General features: G+C 37.9%; 2 protein-coding genes across 3 annotated transcripts; one reads left to right on the top strand and one right to left on the bottom strand.

The window, feature by feature from the left end:
* The first annotated feature begins 4,998 nt into the window (after window positions 1-4,998).
* On the top strand, window positions 4,999-12,614 carry LOC149051891 (uncharacterized). 2 transcript variants are annotated; one of them, XR_016185671.1, is made up of 5 exons: window positions 4,999-5,306; window positions 6,114-6,434; window positions 8,283-8,594; window positions 9,986-10,258; window positions 10,914-11,456. XR_016185671.1 is itself a non-coding variant. In XM_089203142.1 (4 exons), exons 3-4 carry the CDS (start codon window positions 11,156-11,158, stop codon window positions 12,511-12,513), a joined length of 642 nt encoding a protein of 213 aa, XP_089059268.1. In that variant the 5' UTR covers window positions 8,319-8,594; window positions 9,986-10,258; window positions 10,914-11,155; the 3' UTR covers window positions 12,514-12,614. The 2 variants fall into 2 exon arrangements, 1 of the variants encoding a protein (XP_089059268.1); XM_089203142.1 differs by lacking the exons at window positions 4,999-5,306; window positions 6,114-6,434 and adding an exon at window positions 12,173-12,614 and having other exon boundaries at window positions 8,319-8,594.
* Window positions 12,615-12,747: 133 nt separating this feature from the next.
* LOC113680304 (ras-related GTP-binding protein C) lies at window positions 12,748-26,346 on the bottom strand. Its single transcript, XM_089202239.1, has 17 exons — window positions 26,253-26,346; window positions 26,087-26,151; window positions 24,579-24,653; window positions 23,774-23,868; window positions 22,298-22,329; window positions 21,990-22,091; window positions 21,167-21,223; window positions 19,815-19,884; window positions 19,277-19,349; window positions 19,076-19,115; window positions 18,429-18,503; window positions 17,426-17,490; window positions 16,907-16,984; window positions 16,207-16,305; window positions 15,225-15,274; window positions 14,394-14,440; window positions 12,748-13,620 (listed from the first exon to the last, which is right to left on the bottom strand). The coding sequence occupies exons 1-17, from the start codon at window positions 26,256-26,258 to the stop codon at window positions 13,489-13,491; spliced, it is 1,161 nt and encodes a 386-aa protein (XP_089058365.1). The 5' UTR covers window positions 26,259-26,346; the 3' UTR covers window positions 12,748-13,488.
* Between the last annotated feature and the right edge of the window lie 1,437 nt (window positions 26,347-27,783).

Here is a 27,783-nt window from a genome sequence, read left to right as displayed (position 1 = left end):
AAAATTACCGCTCAATAACATCTTTTTGTGTGGATTGGCCGCGAACAATACGACTTGTGTATGCGTCTATAAGTATTTTGAGCGTTTGCCCCATAATGCTCAGGATGATCGTAATCCAATTACGTTGAAATACAAAACGACTAACAAAATAGTTTTATGGGCAAAAATCTCGTGTTCGTCATGTGACCCGGCCCTGTCCGTACATGACAACGTCAATCATCATCAAGATAGCACGCGTGATCAGCTTGTGAACACCTCATTGGATCACAGTTAGTTGTCATGGTGTTGAGGGCCCAATGACCTCTAGGTATTATTGCGCAATTTTTCCATTTTGTGGCGGAGGAAAAAAAAAAAGAAACTAGACCCTGTGAGCAGGGTAACTGGGATACCTGGATGGTACTGGATCCGTGGAATCAAGTGTAGTGATACTACGCGTGTCGGACTAGTATACTGAAATAGTGAGCTCAAGTCTGGCCAAGGGCATACACCTGTCTCAAAACATAGGCATGCTATGCATGCAAGAGTTATTTTTTCTAGGGTGGCTGGATTACTTGAAACATTGTAAGTGGTCTACGTTCTTACAAAAGGAAAGAAGATTATTAACGCGGGAAAGAATGAAAATGTCGAATTACCTCACACACAAGTATTTTGTGGTAGATTATGTGTGTTGTACGAATAAATGTAACCAAAAATAAACTGTATTTGTGCCACGGATACCTGTTAGTACAAAATGTAGACAGCAGACTGCAGACCGGATACAAAATATAGATTGCAGAGTGGGTAAAATATGCAGACTGAGAATCTGAAGAGTTTTTACGTCTGGTATATAATAACATGTCATCTTACAGCTTACCGAGCGTCACGCAATCGCTTTTCCGCGATCAGCCTTCACGATAATTTGCACAATTGTGGAAAATTCCTGGCCCATTTCTTGATGAAAATCGATCGTAATATTATTTCAAGCCTTCAACATAGTCTTCTTACTTTGCGCGCGAGTTGGTTGGTGTGATGTCTGTACAGATTTTACCAGTGTAATAAAAGTAGATGACGTGAATAATAGTGATGGTAAAGCAAGCTTAAAACGGCAACAATCACCAGAAACTACAACGGATACACAGGGTATGAGTAAGTTTTATTGATTTCACGAGAAAAATTTTCATATTTCGAAATACTTATCGTTGTAAATCGACCATATTTCGTTCCCTATACTATTCCTGATAACGTGTTCAAATTTTCAACGGTTCCTAGAATAACTTACTCTGAGTCACACAACGCGTGACGCGTTCGTGAATTAATCGTTGGCTCTTTCTCGAAACGTGACCTTGGGTCGCCTGTGACAAGACAATTGCGTAAACAATACTTGACATAATAACATTATACACAAAAAACACGGGATTTTGGATCATGTATTTATTAAAAAAGAATATCCATACAACTACAATGGAAACAAACATAAGATTCACCTTTCTGATCGTGAAATTAATACCATTCGCACTGTTATCTTAGCTACGTTCCCTGGCATCAAGTGAATCCAACATGGCGTCTTTCTTCACAAGCAGTTTGCATCCATTTGAATTTTGTTTTTCAGTCTCACGGTTACCGCTCAATAACATCTTTTTGTGTGGATTGGCCGCGAACAATACGACTTGTGTATGCATCTATAAGTATTTTGAGCGTTTGCCCCATAATGCTCCAGATGATCGTAATCAAATTACATTGAAATACAAAACGACTGACAAAATAGTTTTATGGGCAAAAATCTCGTGTTCGTCATGTGACCCGGCCCTGTCCGTGCATTACAACGTCAATCATCATCAAGATAGCACGCGTGATCAGCATGTGAACACCTCATTGGATCACAGTTAGTTGTCATGGTGTTGAGGGCCCAATGACCTCTGGGTACTATTGCGCAATTTTTCCATTTTGTGGCGGAGGAAAAAAAAAAAAACGACAAAAAAACAAAGGCATTTTAAGACTGGGCTACCACAGGTATCCCAGTAAAAAAAAAAAGACGACAAAAAAACAAAGGCATTTTATGACTGGGCTACCACAGGAATCCCAGTAACTAGGCGATACCGTGACAAGATTTCTAAAACTAATCAATAGGAGAAGGTCTTACATCTCCTTGTTTTAATTAAAAGAAATGAAAGATAAGATATACTATTGCAGGCCTGAATGCACTCCAGGCAAACTTAAAGCAGCAATATAAATCTTTAATCAAAATTCATTTCGAGAGATTGCCCGCTTTTCCCTACTTATATAATAATAGACTGGTAATAGACTGGTTTATTATTAAATCACATCGCAGTAAAATACTGAATTGCGTAATTATTTACAAGCTACTAATGTACAATTATAAATATAATGGCTTAAAGTTCTGTTAAAAGGGGGTTCTCATTCATCTCAAACTTGAGTTGGTTACAGCCGCACACTTCACGAAAAACGAATTAGCAAAACGCTTTGTCTTGGCTGCTGGTACATTGTACGTTCTTTGGCGCCTGAAATTATAATGAGGGCTGTAGGCTTCAGGAATTAGGTGATGTAGTTTACTGTCCTGATTCTCGCTGATTGATCTAAATAAAGACTTTGTAATGTCTTCGTGGTGTTCCCTGATGGAGATCAAACAGGCGCGCTCTAACGCTTCCCTGTACGGTATTCTAGGAAAAATACACGCCAGGGCTCTTTTCTGAACACTTTCTAACTGTTAGTCTGCGTCTCTCATAACTGTCACAATTAGCGAAAATGAAGCGTAAAATCATCAGTCTTTAGATGTAAACTTAAAACTTATTTAGTTACTGTCAGAATTTAAAAAGAAAATAGCAAACAGTTTGCTCATTGACTTATTAACGTCGCACCAGTGTGTCAAGGTTTCACCTTTATCAATATGATTGCCTTAGCTTGACAGCGACGGTACCGAGTTTAAATAGGAGAGCTGAGCAGACAACATCCTGCATTTTATCCTCGTTTGGATAATTGCGCGAATAACTTTTATCAATGAAACATTCACTCTAATTTTCCGCTGAACCTACAAGAAGATGATAATCTCCTCATTTGTTGACTGTCGAAAGGAAAACCATAGCTCCTGCTATCACTAACAAAAAACCCTTAACTCCACGCCCCTCCATGCTCCTCCCCCCCCCCCCAACGTAGGGATTGTTAGATATGTATTTTAATCGCTAAAATGAATACATTTTTGGTTTTGTTTTGTTTTTGCTTGACGTAATTAGTCTGGGTGATAACATGATTTCGGGTACAATTTTGTTTGATAAGCACTTATACATTTTTTAAAGGCAACAGAATTACACCAGCCCGCAGGGCAAATGCAATTTGCAGTTTTCGAAATATTTACAAGTGCTCATTGCACCACCAAGGGACATCATAATGTTATTTGTTAGTAAAGTGCATGAAAAAAACATCACAGAGAGTCAAGAGAAACGAAATTTTGATATTTGTAATTTGCACTCATATTACAACTTTGTACTCGTGTTACATGAGAATGCACTTGATATCAGCCAATCAGAAACGCGTGATTTTTTATGTACATCATTAGTCCAATAAGAAATTCCGATAAAGTGAAGGACTGGAAAATAAACTGTAGCTCCGCTGCTAGGCTTGGTTCAACCAACATATTTCGCGTACCGAGACGTTACATGTACTCGTCAAGTGGCTAGCAAAATGGTTTGCGATTGACGCGTGATTGCGGCTAAAATTGATATGTGAAGCGTGAATTTGACAAGAAAGGCCCCTGAAGAGTGAAGCGATTCACGAAACAGGCTTGTCGGGAAATGTAGTTACGTCCTTTTTTCCCTCTCATAATATATATATATATATATATATATATATATATATATATATATATATATATATATATAAGATTTTAAGATTTTTAAGATTTCTGTAAGATTTTACGCCAGTAGCTAACGACGTAATTTTATTCAGTTGGTAATTTATACATATAAGATTTTACACCAGTAACTAACGGCGTAAAATTTTCCAGTCGTTATATATACATATTAAGAGATTTGACGCCGTTAGTTAACGGTTTAAAATCTTACAGTATATAACGATGGACGCAGATAGTGGCGTAAAATCGTATATTCTATAGACGCCGTTATCTCATTACTGATTTTGGACTTAATCTGGGTACCTTTTTAGTACGCTTCGGCGGCATTACAGCGCCGTCTAGTTTTGCCATTACTACTTTGGCTCGACCGGGTTACGCAAAATTGCAATCCATACTTCGATCAGAACCGCTTGACACGCTATCGGAACTCACTAACGATGCGCGATGTCTTGAAATCATGTTGTAAACATGATTTCGTCACGGGTCAACTGAAAGGTCGCAAACTACAGCTAACGCAGACGTTGTTATTGATTTATGAAAGGCTCCCCGTAGGGTCAGCTGTGATTTAAAAAACAACCGAATCGCTTCAGCAGACACGCTCACAGGATAATATTTGCATCAAAACATCATACGAAAGGCAAACATTATCGCCAATGAAGGTGGGAGGGGAGGGGGCATACAAGATTATAAATTTAAGTCGCAATCAAGCAAAACAATGATTAATAGCTGAGGAAGCGGCCACAGAACAGGACAATCAAGACAGCATTATCGATGTGTATGACCTCAACGCGTGAAAATAACGAATTCAGGCGTGAATATGAAAGTGATCTTCGTAGCAATGAACACAATGAGCAGTAGTGGAAATAGGGCCTGAACCTTTTTATTATTATTATTGTTTTTTTAGGCCTCATTTTCACTACTGCTAAAGTAGTGTTCATTACTGTGAAGATCGCTTTCATATTCACGTCTTTATCCGTAGTTCATATATTCACAGTCATAACGAATTAAGTTGTAAGCAGAGCAAAAAGTGCTCCTGTGGGAATGCTGTGCGCGATGTATCAAGAGGAAGTATATATCTGAGGTCACGTATGAGATAATCAAATGGAGATTGTAGAAGTTCCTTCCGCTCCTGCTACACATTCTAGGGGCCCCCGAAGCGTTCAACGAACTTGTACATGAATTTTCACCTTTGTATTTCCATTCGCCATGGATAACAACGTACGAGATACAAAAATGACCACCAGAAAAAGAGAACGAAGCGAAATATTTTACACGTGCTCTTCTACGCTATCGATCATTTCAATTGTTTTAGTGTTTGCTTTGTTTGCGAGAATAGAAACTGTCGCCCGGGACTTGAGGACAATGGACACGAAATTCTCGCTGCAAATTCAGCAAATCCGAGACGTTCTGAAAGAAAGTTCAGCCTCTTCCCACGGGAGTGAAAACTTTGACACATCAAATGGTAGGGTGACTGAGAACTTACTCTGAAATTTTTCCAATTTTTAGCCCAAATTTTGTTATCGTGTATATGTTCTCTTTGATATAGTATACGGCATCTGTGTTTTTCTTCTGGACATTGGATAGAAGTACAATAAGATAATGGGCACGAGAATTTTATCTCGCATTTGATCCATGGGCGACTAATGTAATTGTTTTAGTATCAATTCACCAGTCGTTCACTTAACGTCAAGACAGGCTTGTGTTTTTATTCATTTTTGTCTACAGGCACGCAGAATTAGGCTAGTAGGTTTAATCGCCATATGTATAAGAAATAATATGATTTCGAGTGCAATTTTATGTCAATAAGAACGAGTAAATTTTTTTTTTAAAGACAGCAAAATTTGCCGCACCGATAATGCAAGTTAAAGCGTGCGTGTGCTATTCGTAATTTGCATTTGTATTACAATTTTGCTCGTGTTTCATGAGGATTTATCCGTTTTCAGCGCGTAGTTTTTTTTACGAAACAAGTAACGAATAGCGAAGCCAATCAGACTGCAGAAATATTTTTAGAACGGTAGTAAGATTTATACTACACTGATATGTTAGAATCTCCAAAAAGAACCATTGTCAACTACCAAAAGGTTCTCTTTCTTTCCAGAAGCATCTGGGCTCGAGTATAAACGCTTTAAAAATCTCTTTGGACCTTTTCAAATCGCCTGATCCAGATATGTTGTCTACTCTTACAAAGTTATTGGAGAATATGTCAGTTTTAAATGCTGCTGAAATATACTTAAAACATCAGTCAATGATTTTACTTTGTTTATTTTAGCCATCCAATACAAAATTCCAGTTGTTCGTCGCAGCGTGGATACCGTCAACGGCAATGAATCGATTAGCCTCTATGACCTCGGAGCGGCTATCAAGAGATATGTGCGATCGACTATGAAAGGATATGTCTGTCAGAGTCCAGATAGGGTTTGTGTGGCAGGGTCCCCCGGACCAATAGGAGCTCGTGGTCTTCCCGGAAAGAGAGGGCCCAAAGAAATTAGAGGAAAAAAGGGAACGCGAGGAGTTGTGGGACCTCCAGGAGGACCGGGAAAGCAAGGCATCAAGGGAGATATTGGCCCTCAAGGAATCAAGGGAGAAAAAGGTAAATAATAGGATAACGATGATAATCATAACGATGATAACGACTAAAGTAAAACTTATTAAAAAAAAAAAGGAAAGAAAAGAATAAACAATTTGTGGTCAAAAACTATTACAATAATAGAAATAATAGAGATGGTGAGTTTTGAGCTCAGTAAAGAATTAAAGATGATTTTTCGACTTGAAAAAAGAAAAAATTCTGAGTCCCCATGAGGAATCGAACCTCAGACCTTCCGAACGTCGGAGCGCAAATCCGAAGGTCTGAGGTTCGATTCCTCATGGGGACTCAGAATTTTTCATTGTCCCACGCTCGTGACAAGACGAAAAAACATCTTTCTTATTACAATAATAGTTCGCAATGATAGTTTTGTTCGGATGAGCCTTTGTTTGATTTTAACAACTCATTCATTTTTATCTGTAAACATTTCTATTTATCGCTTCATTTGCAACATTGCCTAATGTTAAGCGTGCGTATATCGAGGTATCGATACAAGGGGGAAGTTTGGAGAGCACAAGAGAAGTACCAGAGTTTCTTTTTTTTGTTTTTACAATCATATGATACTAAAGCCGTTTTCGTCATTGTCGTTAAGTTTACGTTACAAGTGTGATCTTTCATATGTCTCTATCTAAAGGAGCGATCTTTAATGATTAATATTTCATTACATGTGTCCTTAACTGGCAGCTCTCCTTTCCTCAGGAAACCCAGGATCTTTTACATGTCTCTACCTAAAGTAGCTACATTGTTAAGAGTAAAATTTACTCTAACACTCGTTTTGTTGACTTTTTCTTTATTCTATCCTTTTACACTAGTTGTCACAACGGGGACTAGCTCTGATCTCTCGAGGAAAGAGAGGGTCACCGTTTATAAAGGTGACACTTACAGAGCTGTCAATCTCTAACCTTCGTCATGCTTTTACACTTATATTAAATAGCGAATCACATTGGGCTACGTAGGACGGAGTTCGCATACTATATATGTAGCTCCCTTCGCGATGTTTACGCCTTCCGAAATGTCTTTCTAACTTAAATTTCTTGGTCTTGCAGTCAAGTTTAGCCAAAACAAAAACAAGATTGACAATATAAAAATTATAATAAACTTAGTAACAGAGTTAAAATCATACTTGGAAAGGTATCCTAAAAGAAAATTGTCCTCGAAGGTTGTTTCATAATAGCAGAGTGACCACAAAATTCGGAGAAGAAAGGGCGTACCCAAGGTGCCGCCCCTAAGAGAGTTACGAGCTATTCGTATAAGTTATCTAATTACAAATTCAGTGCGGAACATGAAAGTATTTCACGTTTACACCTTAAATCACCTCTAAGAAAAAGAGGTGTCGAATCTGTTAAATTAAAAACTGAAAACTATTTTCCTGATCGGAAATTCGACATGGATTTAGCTTAAAAGCGAGAGTATTAAATGGATAAAATGTAAAGGGGGGTTATTTCCAGGAAACTCCTGTGCAGGATCAATTTTTATAGGGTGGAGTCATTTTCTTGGTAATTAATTATTTTTTTGAGCAACATAATGAAAAAGTACCGGTAACTAGCCGCAAACCGCAGTTTACGCAAAAACATCTGTCTCCATGTCAAATTCACGATCACAGTAAGGAAAAGGTGACCAAACTCTATCGGTAAGATAAGACCGCCAAAAGGAATAGGAAATGATCAACTGGCTTATTACAATGTTTAAGGAATGACTTATGCTAATATATTACTTACATTCATTCTCCCAACACCAATATAGGAAACCGTTACAATATTTTTAGATTAAATATATTCCCATTTTTATCGTTTAACAATATTTAATGATTATCATTTAATTATTTCCTTTGAATGGCAACTCTCCTTTTCTTAGGAAACCCAGGGACACCTGGACAACCAGGAGCCAAAGGTGAACCAGGCGAGTCCTTATCTGCACCAAAGGTGACTGTATCACCGACTTCAGACACTGTTACTGAAAACCAAACTGTCACGTTTTATTGCTCGGCTGATGGGAATCCAACGCCTACAGTCAACTGGAGTAGAACAGGTGATACGGAACCAATTTCAAGCCCACATAATAAGTTGGAAATCAGAAAAGCTACGTATAATGACTCGGGAGCTTACGTTTGCACGGCCAAGAGCATATTGGGTGAGGTGCAAAGGTAGGTGAAGCTCTTTGTCGAAGGTAAGCATGCTTTGGAGAGTAAAGTATTTACTGTTAGCAGTTGTGACCGTAATGAGTTTTTCTTTGATTTCTTATCTTACTTGATGTAAATCTTCACGGAAAGACTTCAATTAAGGTGATTCCTCAGAAAAAAAAGTTACCCAGCAATTTTTTTTTAACTTCCCCAAAATGTTTCCTAGCCATGTCTGTTTAAAAAATATATAATGAAAACGATAAGTCACCATGCTTCTTTAAGAGATACGATCGGCCAAACTTACCTCATTTATGCCTGTACTGGCACTAATCACGCAAGTTATTTTATCGGTTCACGGTACATTTTTCGTTTACCTGGAAGCAAGGGTTTTCAAAGTAACAGGAAATAAAGTTTATAAGTAGAACGTCTCGAGCGCTTGAAACATTTTGATATACAATTTAGGGAAAACTCACACAATTTTAAACGACATCTACTTAAAACGTTCCTTGAGTCGTTGTTTTCAAGGTTATAATTTGCATCAGTGGGTAACGGGCTCCGTGCACGTTTTTAGCTGCATCTCTGTTTTTTTTTCTGAATTTTTTCTTTAGATTTTCTAATTTAAAGGGGATAATTTGTACACCAAAATCATGCAATAAAAAATATAGTTCACTGTGCTCTTTTAAGAGCATAAGACCATCACACCTCTTTACCTGGTCCATTGATTGAAAAACAATACTATTCTCTCGGAAAGCGTGTGCGCTTATTCGCCTGATTGCGTGATTTTGTGCGCAGAACAGGATGCACAGTGCATTACCAAGAATCACCGTAACTCTTTACTTATTATGATAGTAAGTTTGATAATAGCAAAAATGATAATGATAATGAAATCTATGATAAATATCAATGATAATCACGATGATAATTATTTTAATAATAATAACAACAATAAAGATAATAATAATTACTCTAATGATGAAAATACTAAAGGTCTTTATTCATGGTCTATATTCTGTATTTTTTCTCTCATCGTTACTGCAATTATAATTTCTCTTTTGTCTTAAGCTTTTAATTTTACTGACGTAGGTCTTCTAAAACTCTTTCCAACAAATAAAATAATATTTGACCTGAACTTTATACCTGGATTTCAGATGAAAATTCGGAATGCTTACTAAATCAATTTTAAACGTAGATAGAGGAAGATGCAAGTTGGAATAATAATATATCATGAGGCTCGAATTAGTCCTCTAAGCAACTACTTGACCCTGGTAAGGGAGGAAAGCTTATTGGTGATCACAGTTTCGAATATGAATGGTTGGAAAGCATAGAAAAACAGTTTTTGTTTGTATCTTTTTCCTTTATTTTAAAAAAAGTGAGCCAAATTTTTGAGAATTGTTAAGTGAACTTAGATAAAAACATGTTTTTTCTTTATGTTCCTCAGTTCCTCCACGATTCACTAAAACTCCAAACAGAGTTATTACAGTCAATAGAGGTACAAACGCATCTGCTTCTTGCCAAGCGTTTGGTTTTCCTTCGCCAAAAATAGTCTGGTCAAGAGGACTTGTCCCGTTACCACAAGGTCGAACAAGTGTCAGCAATGGAACTCTACATATATCAGACTTTGATCCTAAAGATTCTGGCACGTACCAATGTACCGCGTCCAACAAGCTGGGATCTGTTAATGCTTTGACAACCTTAAATTATATACACACAGGTATGTCTGGGGACGATTTTGTTCGTGGCAATTTTTGAGAACTAGCGATGTCGTCTTACCTTCGAACTTTTCACCGACCGAAAAACTTTTAAAGCATTTTATAAAAGTACTATTGGCAGACACTATATAGTTGTAAGTTAATATCCACTTAGACGCACACGAGGCAGACCACTTGACTGAGTTAAGTTGAAAGTGACATCTTTGTTCATATTGATGACTGAGAAAACGTTGTTTTGCTCATTGTAAGAAATTAATACGCTCTTTGGTTGGGTGAACGAGTCGGAATATTTTGGGGCGAACTGGTGAGGGTGGAGCGAACTTGTCTTACGTTTGGGGGCGAACTTCCAATGGGGCAAATTCACCAGAAACCAAATTACCAAGTAATTCTCTCGACTTCCAAAGGGAAATTGTTTAACCATATTGAATTCTCCTTTTGCGACTGACGGTTGCAAAGTCTAGCCCTGCATTCAATTTGAAACTTTAGTCCTCGAAACCAGGAGCCAATTACTCCAAGTAATTACTCCAAGTAATGGGTTCCTCCCGAAACTTATTTCTTTCATCAAGAGTAAATTAGCACAACAAACTTTTATCAATTACTTACGCGACTCAGAATCATTCAATTCTAAACATTATACGCTATTTTATGTTGATAAAGCATCCTTTAGGGCCGTCTTTACAAATCTTGGTGCGAGCGGAAGATTTGGTCCAGCAAAGCTGGGCAGTTACTATACAGGTCAGGATCACGACGGACAAGTGAAATTGTCGAGCGGTATTCAACAATGGACTGTGCCGTACACTGGTGAATACAGAGTAGAAGCAATAGGAGCAGCTGGAGGGTACGGTAAGACCAAGGACAAAAAGAGCAGCACCTCTAGTTACAGAGGAAGAGGTGCAAGAATGGTTGGAAGTTTCAGTTTATCCAAAGGTGAGATTATTCACATACTTGTTGGTCAAGAAGGAACGATCAACAACAGTCCAAAGTTTCCGTTAGCTAGTGGAGGTGGTGGAGGGACATTTGTCGTTAGAGGTGGTAGTACACCCTTAATAATAGCTGGAGGTGGTGGAGGCGTGGATACATTACTTTCAAGGCAGCCTGGATGCGACGCCAGTGTAAGCACATCAGGGAATCCTGGATACAGATCATGGTCAGGGGGGAGCAATGGACATGGTGCACAGACTGCTGATAATGATAATTCGGGTAAGGTTGCACTACGATCACGTAACCCTTTTCAGCTTTGTACGCTGAAATTGCTATGCCTTCTCATACGGTAGAAATGTACAAAGTCAAATGGGATCTTGCTAATTGCTTCTAAATAGTAACCAAAGATCCTTCCCCCTATCGCAACGTATATCACGCTCTACTCCTAAGTGTCGAGCACTGTAAAATGGAAAAATCAATACACAGACTTCCTATATATATATATATATGTATGTATGTATGGTGAATTTGATATTTTCTTGTTTTCATTTTATGTTTTCTTATCTTTTTTTTTTGAAAAAGGTTTTAACGTAAGTCTTATCTATTTGAACTCTGGGGTCTTTCTAAAAAACATAAAATACATCGAAAGGTGGAATTAATAAGAGGAGTTTTAGGATAATTTAGCTTAATTTGAAAAAGTTTGTGTTGATAGTTGCAAGAATGGTTCAGCACATGAAAACAAGCATTTAAAGAATGTCGTTTTGCATCGGAAAATTGAGTTTAGCATATATTAAAGGAGATTTGGTGATAATAATATTATGATGTATTTCCCTTCCTTTCCTCTGGCCCACCTCTTCCATAAAGTGTATTTGATAATTACTGCATTTTTGGTTCAAAATACTTTGCCCGGTTGATTGTGAAGAGAAATTATTATTAATTTATTTGTTTCCTTTTTTTTTTTCTTTATTTCATTCTTGTTATGACTTTTATAACAGGTGGCGGCGGGGGCGGTTTTTACTCCAGTGGAAGAAGTTCAAAGATGTTTGGTGGCACCATGGGAGATGGTGGAGAAGGTGGCAAAGGTTTCCTTCAGGGAGGGGTGGGTGGAAGAGCCAAATTTAACAATATTGTGGGTGGTTTTGGAGGTGGTGGCGGTTCATATGGACGATCAGGAGGCGCTGGAGGAGGAGGAGGGTACTCTGGGGGAAGCAGTGGAGATAATGAATATGATGCCTGTGGGGGTGGGGGAGGCTCCTATAATGTTGGTAAAGATCAGCAGAGTGAATGTTGTTATAATGCAGCTGGTCACGGTCGGGTGATCATTACACTGCTGTAGCAAGATCAGATCGATAACCTTCGAAAACTATATCTTTGATTTCAAACCGCTTGCTTGTATTGGTAGCCCTTGGAAATAAAAAAGTGTGACAACCTTGAAAATATTCGTTTTTTTGGTCTAAAATTTAGAGAGGCTGATGCAAAAACATTCCCATTCCAGGCTCTTATTCAATGCAGTTGAAAGAAAAAGCGGGCGAAGGAGAAACACTTCAAAGTGCAAAATTCTGTACAAAAATCGAGGGAAAGCGATTCTTTATTTGTTACGATTTGCTATCGAATACCAATCAAACTTCTCCTTTTAAGAAACACAGGGTTCTCGTAATTACATAATTATTTACAATTAGTACATTAAATTACACTAATTGAGAGACCTGCCCGGTTCATGAACTAAATCACCTGACAGCTTCCTACTTCATATTAACTCCTTGCCAAAACAGGTGGTCCGCTCATCGTCGGTTCTTAACTTGTCACGCTACACTCTTGGCTCGTGCTAAGTCCGTCACGTAACGTTGGTTTTATTAACTTGCGGAGGAGAGACCTTGGAAATTTTGGGAGTGAAAAATTATCGGAAAGCAAGGTTGAAATAAGCCCGGCTTCGGTAAAACATATTTTATATTTACTTTTTTTTCTCCCGTTGCCTATGTTTTTGTTTTGTTTGGCTTATCAAACTGCCTCAAACATAGAACTATACAACAACCCTGACAAACAAGAACGAAAACAAAACGAGACAATTATAACAGCGTCAAGTCTACGGTATACAGTACCACGCAAGACTCGACATGGTTCAAGATTACAACGATCACATTATTAGCATTTTGAGAACTACGATCAGTCAGCTTGACAAAAACTGACAGCGAAAGCTGTTTCATATTCTAGAGATGAAAGGCCTGTTAAAGTAAGAGACAATCTCCCTCACAAGTACAGCGACGCTTTTGTCTTACTGAATACATTGCAAAACAGCACATTTGAGCCTGCGCTACACTACTACAGCGTTGTCATTTCTTTCATGATCCAGGGCGGGGATTGCGCTGCCGTTTGAGTACGCGGCTGAAGGGGACTGGGAGCCAGTATCGGACACAGACCTCATCTGGCGTTTGACTTCAAACACCTGACAAAAGGAAACGAAATTTCAACAATTTAATTGATCACTAAGACTAATTCGAGAACATAAAGTCAGTTGGTGTACAAGGTCAAGGTTTAGAAAAGTTCAACAGGGAAGAACTGCCTTTCTACTGTGTCTAATGTCTGATTGATTGAAAACCAAAAATCGACAAACAAACAAAAACCAAAACCAGCAAATAAAACAAAAACACAGACAAAAAAAAAACAAACAGAGAGAAACAAATTTAAACTACTATTGCAACAACAGTATTCGGTGCCCCTGAGGATGAGTGTTCATCGGCAATGAGCGAAAAGAGACCTGGGCCTGAGCCTGAGCCTGATCGCTCGAAACCCAATCAGCACAAACCGTGGGTTTACCGCCTATAAACCCTGTACAAACCTAGATTTGCGCAAATCGCGCCAAGAACAACTTAGGTGTGAGCGGAGAAGAAGAACAGGAAACATCAGTGAAAAATATTTTGTACAACAAATGAAACAAAACATCTCCGCGCACCGTTTGAACCATTGTAAACCTTGCCCTGCGATTGGTCCAAAAAACTCGCGCCTTCCTCTAGACCAATCAGCCGTACACCGAAAACTACTCATGGTTTGGTCACCCGCGTTTTCCCGCGCATTTAGTAGTTTGCCTGTTTTTAACCTGAGTTCTCATGAGAACACTTATTCTGTTCATTATCTCTTGGCCATAGTGGTTATTCTTGTTTCGGTCTTTTGATATATCTTTTCACTTTAAGAGCTGTACATGAAACAAATCTCAAATACCTCACTGATGGCTTGACGGAAGCAGTAGAAGTTGTAGTCTATCAGACCTACGACAAATCATAAGAAATGTTGGAGCTGACTTTCATTATTAGCGCTTCAAGACACGCGTTTCTCACCCTTGGGAAAGATTGGAGACGAATCGAGGAGAAGTTTGCCGGGGATCTGGCACTAAAAATAATCATTGCTAAACACCTGACGGACCCTTCGCTGACTCGCAATTTTAAAGACCTCGTAATTTCCCGCAGGCGAAGAAACACATGTGCGGAAGCGCTGATTATGAAGGACTACTCACACACTGCTATGGCGACGAGGTGTGTTTAGTCCTCTTTGAAAAGCTAGATGTAGCGAAAGCAGCTGGCTGACATCTTGTATATAGCATCAGAACAAGTCGTAAAAGCACTCCACAAGCAACTTTATACAATATCACACCAAAAAAAAAGGAACTTCAATAAACTTCCAGGTTACGTTTGCGTTAATTTATTTAAAGACCATAACACGTATCTTTAAACCTTTGACCCTTTAGAAGGACTAACATCTATCTTCTCTTCACAATATCACGAGAATAAAAGACATGATCATCAAATAAAGACACTATTGATTGTCTAACAAATTCTTCTTGTTAGCAACTTACGAAATGTCGAGAAAATAGAACGGAGAATATGCTTACTGATGTTTGGTGGTAAACGGTTACGAAATTTTCAGGTTTTAATCGAAAACAATAGCAATATATGCGAGAAAAAGGGTCGTTCAGCATTTGTTCCAGAATTAGTCGCTCTCAAAACTGAAAAGTGTACAACATTCATTTAGCTACATTGCACGCTGTGCACTGACCTTTTTTCTCGAAGTTGTCTTCTCTTAGAATGCAGACAAGGGCAAGGAATCTGTGAAGAAATCAGTAAACTTGAATTGTTTCTGAATATAATAAAAGATGACCGTAATAACTGACAAAAATGTGGCCTACTTTATAATTAGAAACGTTACTCACAGTGAAACTTCAATTAACGAAACTGCAGAAAAAAAAGGCCTACCCCATGCAACTCAAATATTAGTTAGGCGCTACTTCTAGCAAAGCTAAATAATGGTTGGTTCTTTGTCCCGGAATATGCTCAAAACAAGTGCGTGATTTCAACCGCAATTTAAAGCTGGTGTATTTCATGCCATATCTCGCTTTCTCTTATGATACGTATAGCCCCGCGCGCGTAATCCCATAAAAAACCATAGTAAGAGATGACGTGTTAGGGACGGGCGGGTTAACGTGAGCCAGCCCGGTAAAAAGCCGTTCTGCCGTGCACTTTCACGGCCCTTTTGCATTTTCCGAGGGCGTGAATTAAAATTGCGTTCTTTAACTGAAAATATAACAAACGACAAAATGAGTTGCGCTTCTCAATGAATTACGAGTTCTCGTTCTGACTCGTTGAAATAAAAGGAAAGCGGCTTTTACTGAAGAATCTTTTTATTAGTTGTCTGGTGCGCGCCCTTCTTTTGCATGCAAGTGCGTTATATTCAGGTTGAAACAAACTTTTAAAAATGTTTTGCACTTAAAGTCAAATGATTAAGTGCTTATTGACTGAATTTGGTCGGGCTGAACGGGAAAACGTTTGGCGCTCGGTTCGTGCGTCATGACTTTTAGCCCCGTCCGCTGGGTCCTCTCCCTCATTCAATAAGTATATACATTGCAGTACGACAAACCAGCTATCAAACACCAGATGACTGCCACGACCTGACTGAAGTCTGAAGTAAACAAACTAACGGGTCATGCAATACTTAAGTTAAGGGTGCACGACCACTCTGCGCCATGGAAACGCTCACTTACTTGTTCACCTCTCGAAGGTACAGAATAGTCGAGTTGTTGAGTTTGATGATCGACGAAGACTCCATGTCATATGCACTGCTATCTCCTTCCTCTCTTAACCTGTTGATGACCAAATACGATTGATTCTTTTTAAGCAACAGATTGCAGTTTCTATCGGTTTACATGCGTAATAATACACGCGGGATGTTGGAAGAACACGAGAAAAGTTTGTAAAGTTACGAACTGGAGGCAAACGTCGATTTCTCTAACTCTGAAACTCAAGCGCCTCTTCTGCGTTAATTTTATTCATGGGGAAGTAATTTCCAATTTTCCTTCAACTAGCGTTAATTCAAGGGGCATTGATTTTTTGTTGCAAACGAGTTTTTTATTAGACAAATCTGGGCAAATTTGCATTAAACACGCCTAATACACAAACAATTGGTTAAATGGCTCAAAACGACACGTAAATTAACACACTTTGGCAGAGGTTTCAATAACTTTTTCCACAACCGGCTGCCGATGGTGTAATTGGTGACCGAAGCGTCAGGCGAAATCCAAAAACGAGAATCCTACTCGCATGCTAAACAAGCGGAGGCGAGAAGTCTTATAAGCGGTGGTAGACCGCCAGTAACCTCTGCTTTAGGACCTCATCCACAGAGCTGAAATCAAGAACCTCACTGCAAAGTGCACGTGTAATAAACATCAGTGTTGACTTCCTTACCCGTAAATGCATGAAATATCAATAACAACGTCGATCATGTCGCAACAAAGCTCATAGGACTGCATGTCCACCGGTGAACTAAGCACAAGAAAAGAGCACAACACAATCAAGGACCACAGTATAAAAATAACCACATTTATCAAATATTAAGACAGTAAGCGCGCTCTCATTGCACAAGCGAGTTTGCACGAGATTTTGTCAACACTATTTCTATGCTTTCGGAGAATTATTTTATTCACAGAGTGGACGACTTATTTCCGTGTTTACACATCCTGTAAAAACATGAGAATGGTTAAAAGAATTAAAAAAAAAATTAAGCAGACCCTTGACTGTGTCCTGGGTTGCATCACTTCTTCGAATTTCCCAACCACCCTTGTGATTAGATGACGCTATGTTAATTAGGAAAAAAGTCCTCTACTCATTGCATTTAGTTTGAATCTATTCCAAACTGTACATACGTACACATAAACCTTACTCGATGGTTCAGCGTAAGATAAACGCGGACATTTTGCCACTTACCTGTCCGTGGCCACATAAATCTTGCTGACAACATCAAACAGAAAGGCTTTCTCGATGCCTGAATTCTTGGAAAAGGAAAACAAAACAGATAAACAGGGTAAATCTCACATTAAAGATGGTGTCTACATGTGCACTTAAAATGTTACATAACGCTTACAGAGTTGAAATTCAGGAATACAAAAACGAGCATTTTAAAGCACACATGTCGTAGTAGCTTAAATGGCTTCTGTACATTTTGATGCCATTTCAAAGTTACGCATTTTTTTTCCATCTTCACAAAGTTTTTTTTATATATCTCTGTTATTTCATTAGAAATAAAAAGAAAAAATAGGAAGGGGAAAAGATTTATCGAGGCTTCTAGCAATTCAATCCCTAATGAAGTAAACATTGCGAAATGTTGAACAGCTGATAACAATACGACATGATTTGGCCTCATGACGTAGAGTCGCAGACAAGACTCCCAAGATGAAATACTCTGAATTTTTCTACAACAAATGTGGATCACAGGGCAGAATTTGCTAGAAGCAGTCTCTGACCCATTATTTATTTTTTTTATTAGAAATGAGCATGTTGTAGATACAACATGCTCTGTATATTCTACACATATATGTAGAAAATACCCCTCCATTTGTTTCAAGTCAGTTTAAAGTAATTTCACTAACTTTTTTTTTTTCAAATTATCTCATATGAAATGATAAGACTTGAGTTGAGAGATAACTTAAAGGATAAGCTTCTAGAGATACCATGGTACTATGTCGGTGGAAGTATTACAAGATGAGTTGGTTTTAGGGACTGAGTTGAAAATTAGCCATTGCGGAGAGTTTCTAAAGCTGACATTTGCCCTTTGTTAGAAAAAAACAGAATAAAACTCAGACGGCGGGCTGAATAATGCTAGAAACGTCAGCTTCACATGTACACTTTCTCTACGGTGGCCAATTTACATTATCAACTCAATTGTTAAAACCAAATTATTTCAACTATAGAACCGAGGCGCTGTACTTACTGTTATAAGAATATTCAATAAGTTCTCCAGTGTTGGAAGTTGAGGGACGAGTTTTTGAACTACTTTGCTAAAAGCCTGATAATGAAAAGACGACAAACATGATGACAATTAGTAAATCATAAAAACTTGGTGACCCTGTGTTTTAAGTGATGCAGGAAAGATCTACAGTTGTAGCAGCCAGAGCAGTCCTTCACATGAACTACAATAAACTTTGTTATATAAAATGCGATGTTTTACAAGGATTTCCAGCCCTGAGAAAAGCCTTAACAGCACATGTGTAAAAATTACGATAATAATCACTCGTGTTTGATATCGCCAATCAGCTACTGACACGTCACTCGCCTTAGGCGTTACTCTGTCAGATTGATGAATGAATGGCGTGGCGGTCACCATTCTCAATCCATGGTCGCTTGTCGAATTTTTAAGTCAGTAAAGGCATATGAAGTTTATGCACATGTATAATAATCTTAAAAAAACATGTTTCCTTGTATAAATGGTATTTACTTTCTCTTCGCGTGTTCAACTCGAGTTGAACGCTCGAAGAGACATTCAATTTCTGCGCACGCTTCTGCATCACTCTGTGTACTATACATGTATATGATCACAGCTCTAAAATTTAAGTTCCTATGAGCACCATATTACCTTACCTCAAATATTGAGTGATCGTATATACTCGTCAAGTAAAAGCTGTAAAATAAGACGGAAAATCCATCAAACGGATTACATATTGCAGAGCACGACAATGTCAGTCTAGTGCTATGTTTACATAATTACCGTTAATTTGGTCTACATAAGTGTGAAAACACTATCAAGCAAGGCGCGTTACATGTCAACTAAAATTGAATTACCTCAAGTGAAGGCCTTCCAGACCTGCATCTGCAAGCTCATCTGTCGCTCTTTGGTGAATATCACGCTGAGTTTCTGTGTTAAAAATACAAAATTGCAGAGCATTTACCAAGGACTCAAAGAAAAACATCAAAAGAAACCAGTAATCTTCAATCCCCCCACCCCCACCCCTCTCCTTATTTTTGACCGTCAACCACCCCCTTGGTGCTAATTTTTTTTTCTCTCACAGCCTTCCACTGCCATTAAAATCAAAGATGGCGGCCAAAAAAAAAATTAGTTAGCAAAAAAATACTGAGCACTGCTCTGCAGGCTAAATTGACCAGTATGTTGCAAACAAGAAAGTGTAGCTTACCACACAATACAATGATACAAAGTTTTTACCAGATATTTCTTTGATAAAAACACACTCCCACATGGACATATAAATGTACTTGTGGACACTCTCACCATTTGACAAACATAACTTTGCCGACTTTCACTTAAAAATTCAGGGATCATTGTGGAGCACTGCACTGTGAGGGAAGTAACCAGTTCTCTTACCAATTTTATGATCATCAGACAATCCATCTACTTTGTGAATAAATACTTCAAACTTTATGTTTGGATTGACCTGGAGAGATTCAAGAAAGGATTTCTGTCGATACGTGTAGATCTTGCTTTTGCAGTGAAATTCCCATAAACACAAATATAAGCTCACACCTTTAACTATTTACTTCCAAGATCTGATTATTAATTCTCCTCTCTAGCTGCTACACATTTCCTTGTAAATTAGTTATGATATTTTGGTGTTAGATCAAGATGACAACTTCCACCGGATAAGTTTGAGTGTTCTTGTTACCTGTTTGCTGGATGATGTATGGATATTATAGGGAGAAGTTTTATGTCAATCACCTCTAGGATTAAAGGATTAAGTTAAAAAAAACCTTTTAAAGGCTAACAGAGTGAATACCTAGATGATTGGGTGGAAAGTAAGGTAAAGTGCGCTTGCAGACCACTTCCTGTCAGGCTACTTCCTGTCAGGCCACTTCCTGTGAGGCCACTCCCTATCGGGCCACTTCCTATCAGGCCACTTCCTATCAGGCCACTTCCTATCAGGTCACTTCCTGTCAGGCCACTTCCTGTAAGGCCACTTCCTGTCAAAGCTCATCCCAGTTTCAGTGGCACAAACTCCCAGAAGTGGTAAATATGTAACATCTCTTTATAACATTCATTCATTATCCCAGCAAACAAGTAACAACAATACTCAAACTTATCAGGTACAGAGGAAGTTGTTATCTTGATCTAACACCACATTCTCCTAATTTATTTACAAGGAAATGTGAAGCTGCTGGAGGGAAAAATTTACAATCAAATCTTGGGAGTTAGAGCAACATGCTCACAATGGTAGGCGCAATGCATTTATCCCTTTACACCCAAACATCAGTAAGCATATTCTCCACACTGTTCTCTATACATTTCCTAAGGTGCTGACAAGGAGAATTTGTTTATCAATCAAGAGCTTCATTAGCTAGTGGTCATATCCTCTATTTTTTGTGACCTTAAAGTGTGATTCAGGGCAGACACTGTTGGGAGACATTAGATTCTTGGTGCTGACAGGAAGAATTTGTTTACCAATCAAGAGCTTCATTAGCTAGTGGTCATATCCTCTATTTTTTGTGACCTTAAAGTGTGATTCAGGGCAGACATTGTTGGGAGACATTAGATTCTTGGTGCTGACAGGAAGAATTTGTTTATCAATCAAGAGTTTCTTTAGCGATTGACCATCTCCTTTCATGACCTTAATGTGTGATTCAAGGGTGATGCAGTGGGGACAAATTCGTTTCTAGTTCATCATAAGTGTCAAAGGGACATTATAAAAACATTCTCAAATGGTGACTGATGCTCAAGCTTGCCTTGTATGCTCTTGTTACAGTCATATGGAGCTTTCCAAGGGCATCCATATAATCATCCTAAAATATACCAAGAAAATTAATTCTGAGAAAAAAATGGTATCAAGAAAAAAATGCCCTTGCTGTTTGGGATACCATAAACAAGGTGTCAAGGCAAAAATCAAGTCATTGTGGGCGCCAGTAGAGAGATAAAATAGTTTGAATACCAGTAGAAGTGTCTTGTAAATAAATTTTTCCTATGAATGTAGTCCAGAAAAGGAGCAGTATACTGTAAAAACCTGCAGATAAGCTGCATCTTTTTTCCAAAAATCTTTGCAAGAAATTGGGGGTGTAGCTTATCTGTGGGAACATTTCCATTTTCCTGTCCGATCTAATGCGCGGTTACTAAGCTTCGAATGTTCCGCTCATATTCATAAGATTACTGGCAAGTAATGGGGTAAAATTCTAAAGAGACTGTGGAGGGCATTACAAGATGATTTGGTTTCATCAACTTGGAGCTGGTTGATGTGAATTGGCCACCATGAAGAGAAAGTATTCTTCATCAAAGGGCTAGCACTGAAAAATGTCAGCTTTGGAAACTCTTTACATAACAGTGACTAATTGAAAATACTAGGCTGATGAAACCAAATTATCATATTTTGCAGACTGTCCATCATTTTTAAAACCTGAGTTAATGCAATCATCATGTCAGACATTCAAGATCACAGCAGCTCAGGTAGTCCAAGATCTACAAGTGCCCTCCCCTACATGATTTAATTACAACATCAATCAAATGATTTTCATCTGCAACATACCCCTCCATGAATAATAAATAACATAGACATACCTGTGCATCTATAACAAAAACAAGAGCTCCACAATGGCCAAACAACACTTCTGAATCAAATGCTGGGTCAAAAAAATCAATCTGGCCTGGAAAGTCCCAAATCTATGCAAGAAGAAGAAAAAATTGAGATAAACGAGAACTTGATGGACCATTTCACAACGTAAAACTTAGGCTTGGGATTTACAAAGATCCTGTTTGTGTGTGATTTCATTGGTAAACCTATAGAAATTGCAGTACACTGCTTAAAAATTGTTCAAATACCATATATTCAAAACATGAATACAAAACAGAAAGTACAAATAACATACCTGGAACTGCACAAAGGAGCTATTTGATATGTCTTAGGGATCATGAAGTTAAGGAAAAAAATATGCTTCAAGTAAACAATTTTTTGTGGTCCATATTCCTACATAAATCAATTTTAACCCTATAACCCCTAAAAGTGACCAGCATCTAATTTCTCCTTACAATATCACCCCTGAGTCACACATTAAGGTCATGAGAATAAAGGAAATGATCACCACCCAAGGAAGCTCTTGACTAATGAACAAATTCTCCTTGTCAGAACCCCAGGAAATGTCTAGAGAGTAGTATGGAGAATAAGCATACTGATGTTATGGAGTAAAAGGGTTGAGAACAAATCACTTAAAATACTTTTATCAATTTGGAGAAATCCATGGAGTATTTGACAACATGAGAAGCAAGTGAGGTTACTTAATATCAACAAAATACTACATGAAGGGACTGTGGGCAAGGATGAATGAGGATGAAGACTAAAAAATAAGTTTAAGAACTTAAGATTTTTATTTAGGAAAATGGCTGAAGGTTATCTGTAATATGTTGGTATCATCAGCTGAACCAGTGTTGAACATCATCATGTTAACCCTTTAAAAACTCTCAAGACCCAATTGGTAATTCTCCCCTCTAACTGGTACACATCTACTTGTTAATTAGCCATGAGATTTTGGTGTCAGATCAAGATAAAAACTTCTACCTGATAAGTTTGAGTATTCTCATTAACCTGTTTGTTGGGATAATATATGGATATTAAAAGTAGAAAGTACATGACAATTCTCCTGTTTAGCTGTTACAAATTCACTTGGTCTGGTAGATTACATACAGCAACAAGAATTTGGGTGTCCGCTCAAGATAACAACTTCAACCTGATAAATGTAGATATTCTCATTACCTCTTGGGATATTGTAAGGAGAGGTTATACATTTATTACTTCTGTGTATTAAATTAAGGTTCTTTTATAAGCATAATTGCTCTTGTGATTATAGAGATGCCTGCCCTGTGATTGGTTGAGGACTGTATCATATCTTGCTATAATCACCTTGCACAAGGTGATTATAGCAGAGGAGCTAAATGTCAAAATGGTTGCTTTACGTTTTGCCAATGTTACGTAGGAAGCGATAAATGCTATTTAGGAGAAAACACTCTTCTGAAATGCAGAGGAAGTTCTATTAAATTTGGCAAAACAATTTCAAAGAAAGATACAAAGTTTTTGCTGATGAAATTGAATAAACCTGTTAAATTCTACTGGAGACTGGCTTCTTATATGTACCTAGATACAAGTTATCAAAACAATTGTCACAGAATGTTACAATGTGTTTCAACAAGAAAAAACAAATCTATAACAGAATTTGAAAGCACATCAAGAGCAATTATACCAACACAATTATTCACTTTGCCTTTGGTAAATTATTTTTTAGATAGTTTGAAATCTTCTGTACTTCAGTTGTAACCTAAAATGTTACACCATCCTTTGTTTTCAAGGATACCATCTTTCACTATTTTATTGGTGCTTTCCAAGAAAAGTGTTTCATTTGGAGACATCTTGTGGAAAACAACTTTCTGGATGGAAGATTTGCCACTCCTTCAAGAAAATTGAAAGCAGAGATATTAATTATAATCAGCTGATACACAGTGCCATTTTAAAAAATTAAGTGGGAGTTAACAAAGTGTCTTACACTGTAACACAAATCAGGTACGTATGTTATGTACTATGCAGGAGGACATAGAAAAATAAAAAACTGTTCCTAAGATCTTGAAGACAGGATGCAGTCTTTTTCTGCTAGTTTCCTTATTTGCTATGCTTCGCAGCTAATGGCATTAAAAAAAATTTGAAACCTTGTTCTGTATTGTAAAGAAAAGGAAAAAAACTGGACCAGTTACAAGCGAGCAATTTGCTGATTGGATTTGAGGATCCAAGATTCCCACTGAGATGATAAAGTAAATACATTTCACCTTAATGTGCAATTCAGGGTGATACAGTAAGAAGAAATAAGACACTCATCACTCTTAGGGTGTAAAGGATCATCAGGGGGACAGAGAAGGAATACAGGTGTACATGTACTTAACCCTTTGAGTAAAAACAACATCAAGCAGACAAGTAATGAGAATAAAGAGAAATATCAGTTACAAGATTATCAGTCGATCCAATACCAAATTCTCCAAAATAACATCTTGAGAATTGTATAGCAGACAGTAAGGAGAATTTCTAATGAGATCTTGCGAGTTAAAGGGTTAAGTTATATTTTCTAACATTTTGCTCTTGAAACTATAACAGCGTTGTAATTTGCACACCTTCTAAGGCCCAGCAATAGAATCCTGGGTTTGTTGTCACTGCTTGAGAGTTCATCCTGGTCTTCTGGACCATAGCTAAACACAAAATAAAGATATTTTTCACTTAATAATATACATAAAAAAAATTAAGCACTTCTGATTGGCTGAAAATGAGTGCATTCCCATGAGAACAAAGATGTAACACAAGTGCAAAGTAAAATTTATCCTGCATGCTTTTAAAATGTTCTCTCTCTTGACTGTAATGTTTTTTCATGTATATTATTAAAAGGTAATAACATGATTTTAGGTCTAATTAGATGTAATAAGCACTTGTACATTTTTCGAAGACTACAAATTGGACTTGCCCTACAGGTTTATGCAATTTTGTTGTCATTGAAAACACTGCTTGTGCTTATTTACACCAAATAGCACTCGAAATCATGTTATTACCAAAACAGATTACAAGTTGTCTACATTGTGGTAATAGAATTGGCATTCTGCATGTGGGGTGCAAAATAGAAAGCATTGAGTCTGGACAAACAACTTTCCTGTATATCAGCTGCTTAAACAAATCTGCACAGCCACTCACTAAACGCCTTTTACTCTCAGAAGTGATCAATGCATAACTTCTCCTCACAATATCCATATATTATCCAGCAACTGGTAATGAGAATGCTCAAACTTATCAGGCATAAATTGTTAACCTGATCTCACACCAAATTCTCATAGCTTATTAACAAGGAAATAAGCTGCAGCCAAGAATTAACCATTAGATATTTGCTGTTGGAGGTTAAATTTATAGTCAAGCTCATGAAAAGTGTTTTCTTTAAATTGAACTCCCAAAATTTAGCTTGCAATTCTCCCAATTAGCTCTTAAACATTCCCCTCAACAGACAGTAAGGAGAATCGACAAAAAGATCTTCAAGGAGCTCACAACTTTCCACCACAAATTCCTTTAACCCTATGTGAGCATCTTTTTTCGTATATATATCTATTAATTGTTCAGTGACATAATCCCATTTATTTCACAATGTGATCAATGTCACTCGCATGCAGTTTAGGTCACGATACATCTAGAGCTGAGCAATTTTATTTACCATGTACAAACCATTTCAGTTTACTTGATCAATGATATTGCTTCAAAACCCTCGCCATGAATTTCATGTGATACAAAGAATTACAGATATTGCACAAATCATCGCGTTATGAGCCATTGAACACTAGGGTTACTCCAATTGTCCAACAATTCGAGAGTAAGTTAAGAAAAGTAGCCTTTGCAATTTTTCCAGCGAAGAATAAACATTCGAAAACGTTGAGAAAACTAAGAAATTGTGTACAGTTGTACACCGGCTTGGCTCGTTAGAAACTGTTTTACGCTTAGACTTCATATTTCCATGGCTATTGAACGTTAAAACAAAACTTAATCGCGGAAACGAAATGGTACCTCTTAGCTGTGTTGAAAAAAGACAACTTGCACTTTCTATCGTCCACTGTGACACAGGTTCAATCGATACAGACTGAGAACTTACCCGAAATCTTTGGGAAATGAACCAACCACGCTGTAACTTCCAAAGTTTTCATCATCCTCGTACGACTGTTTACCCCATGTAGGAAGTAAAAATAAGAAAGTTTGTTAATTTATCTCTCCAAATAACCATCATGGGTATTAAATGAGACTAATTCACATGTGTATACCGTCATCTTAGAGGAAACCTTCTTCAGCACGAATCTCGAGTGCGGTTCCTCACGAGTAAAATTTTCCTATGGTCATGTGACGGTCAGTCACGTTCAAACAAGCTTCCGGTGTCGAAAGTATCACGATTCAGCGGAATTCTTCCGACAGTGCACGAAGCGTTCTTCGCTAACTCGGCAGTAAAAATATACAGGTGGATTCGGGACTTCGGACTGCGGACCCAATGTCAGTTGACGACGGGCTTCTATGGATGCAGGGGCGTCGACTCCATAATACATATATCTGATTGAGATAAAACAAAAAAGGAAAAAGCAAATAGATGGTAACTTAATATGGATGCAAGATTTTTGCTATACAGACAAGTGGCATCCCCAGCTTGTACCAATTATTATTTTTTGAAATGTCTCACAGCTTCCCATCATCCTCTCTGGCTTCGAGGGGGGGACTTAAGTATCAATATGGCATCGTACCCAGACCTTCCACGCCATTTCAATTAGAATTAAACGATAGGATCTGGGTATGAGATTAGGAACACTCACACTCTCAAAACTTTGGCTTTCCTGCCCCTACCTAGAAATTTGTCTAGAATTTGAGAACTCCTGAAAACAGCAGAGAGCCGTAACGGGAAAGAAAAGAGAGAGAAGACTGGGAGTGAGACTGTCCAATTTTCGCTTTAATTAATTATTTTAATTAATTTATTGTTAATTAATTCATTTTAATTTATTTATTTTAGGTGGCTCCGGATGGTTTTTGCTCAACGTTGGCGCGTGCGCCAGCGTACTGTTTTTCCAGAAAATTTTCTACGTTTTCGCTTTTCTATGTCATTGAGAGCTATCAAAAGCCAATGAGCAAGGTTTGGACTATCGTTTGCTGTAGTAAATATTAAGAAAATAATTTAAGTTATTAAGCCAAGGCTCCACAAAGGGAGGCGCTCGCCAATGACAATTGGGTTTTGCCTTTGATTTTCTTCAATTTTCTTCGGTGAAATCTCTCAAAATTTCCGCAAGTAGTGAAAATTGTCCTGCCGACCATTTAAAAGCTCCCAAAAATAGGGGTTACAAAGGCAGTTTTCCCTCTGTTTGCAACTTTGTCCTCTTTTCCTCTATCTCAAATTTGGGCCCATTAATTTTTTTTATTAACAGGCACTAGGAAGGACACAAATATGCTTAATGGTCCAACAAATCATACGAAATTTCACCGAAGGAAACACGATAAATTTTGCTTGAAAGATAACTATTTTCTTTGTGGCAAAACATTACGTAATGGAATAGAAATTCGCCAAGATCGGTAACTGAGCATGCGTAGCCTTTCGAATCAAGGACCACGAGTACTCATTTGGCATGCTTATTCTTATTATAAAGCTGCATTTCGAGGAATCCTGGCAAGCATCATCGAAATAATGCTGCTCTATGGCAAACAGTGCGTGTCACTCGGTTATTATTGTTGTAAAAATAAAAATTATTCACATTTACCACGCTTACAGAAAAAACATTCCTTGAGGCCTTGTGCAAAAGTTTGTATATCAACCACTCC

This window comes from Pocillopora damicornis, chromosome 1 (genome assembly GCF_964200805.1).
Source record: "Pocillopora damicornis chromosome 1, jaPocDami1.2, whole genome shotgun sequence".
Classification (NCBI taxonomy): Eukaryota; Metazoa; Cnidaria; class Anthozoa; order Scleractinia; family Pocilloporidae; genus Pocillopora; species Pocillopora damicornis.
This window is presented reverse-complemented; position numbering and strand designations above follow the sequence as displayed.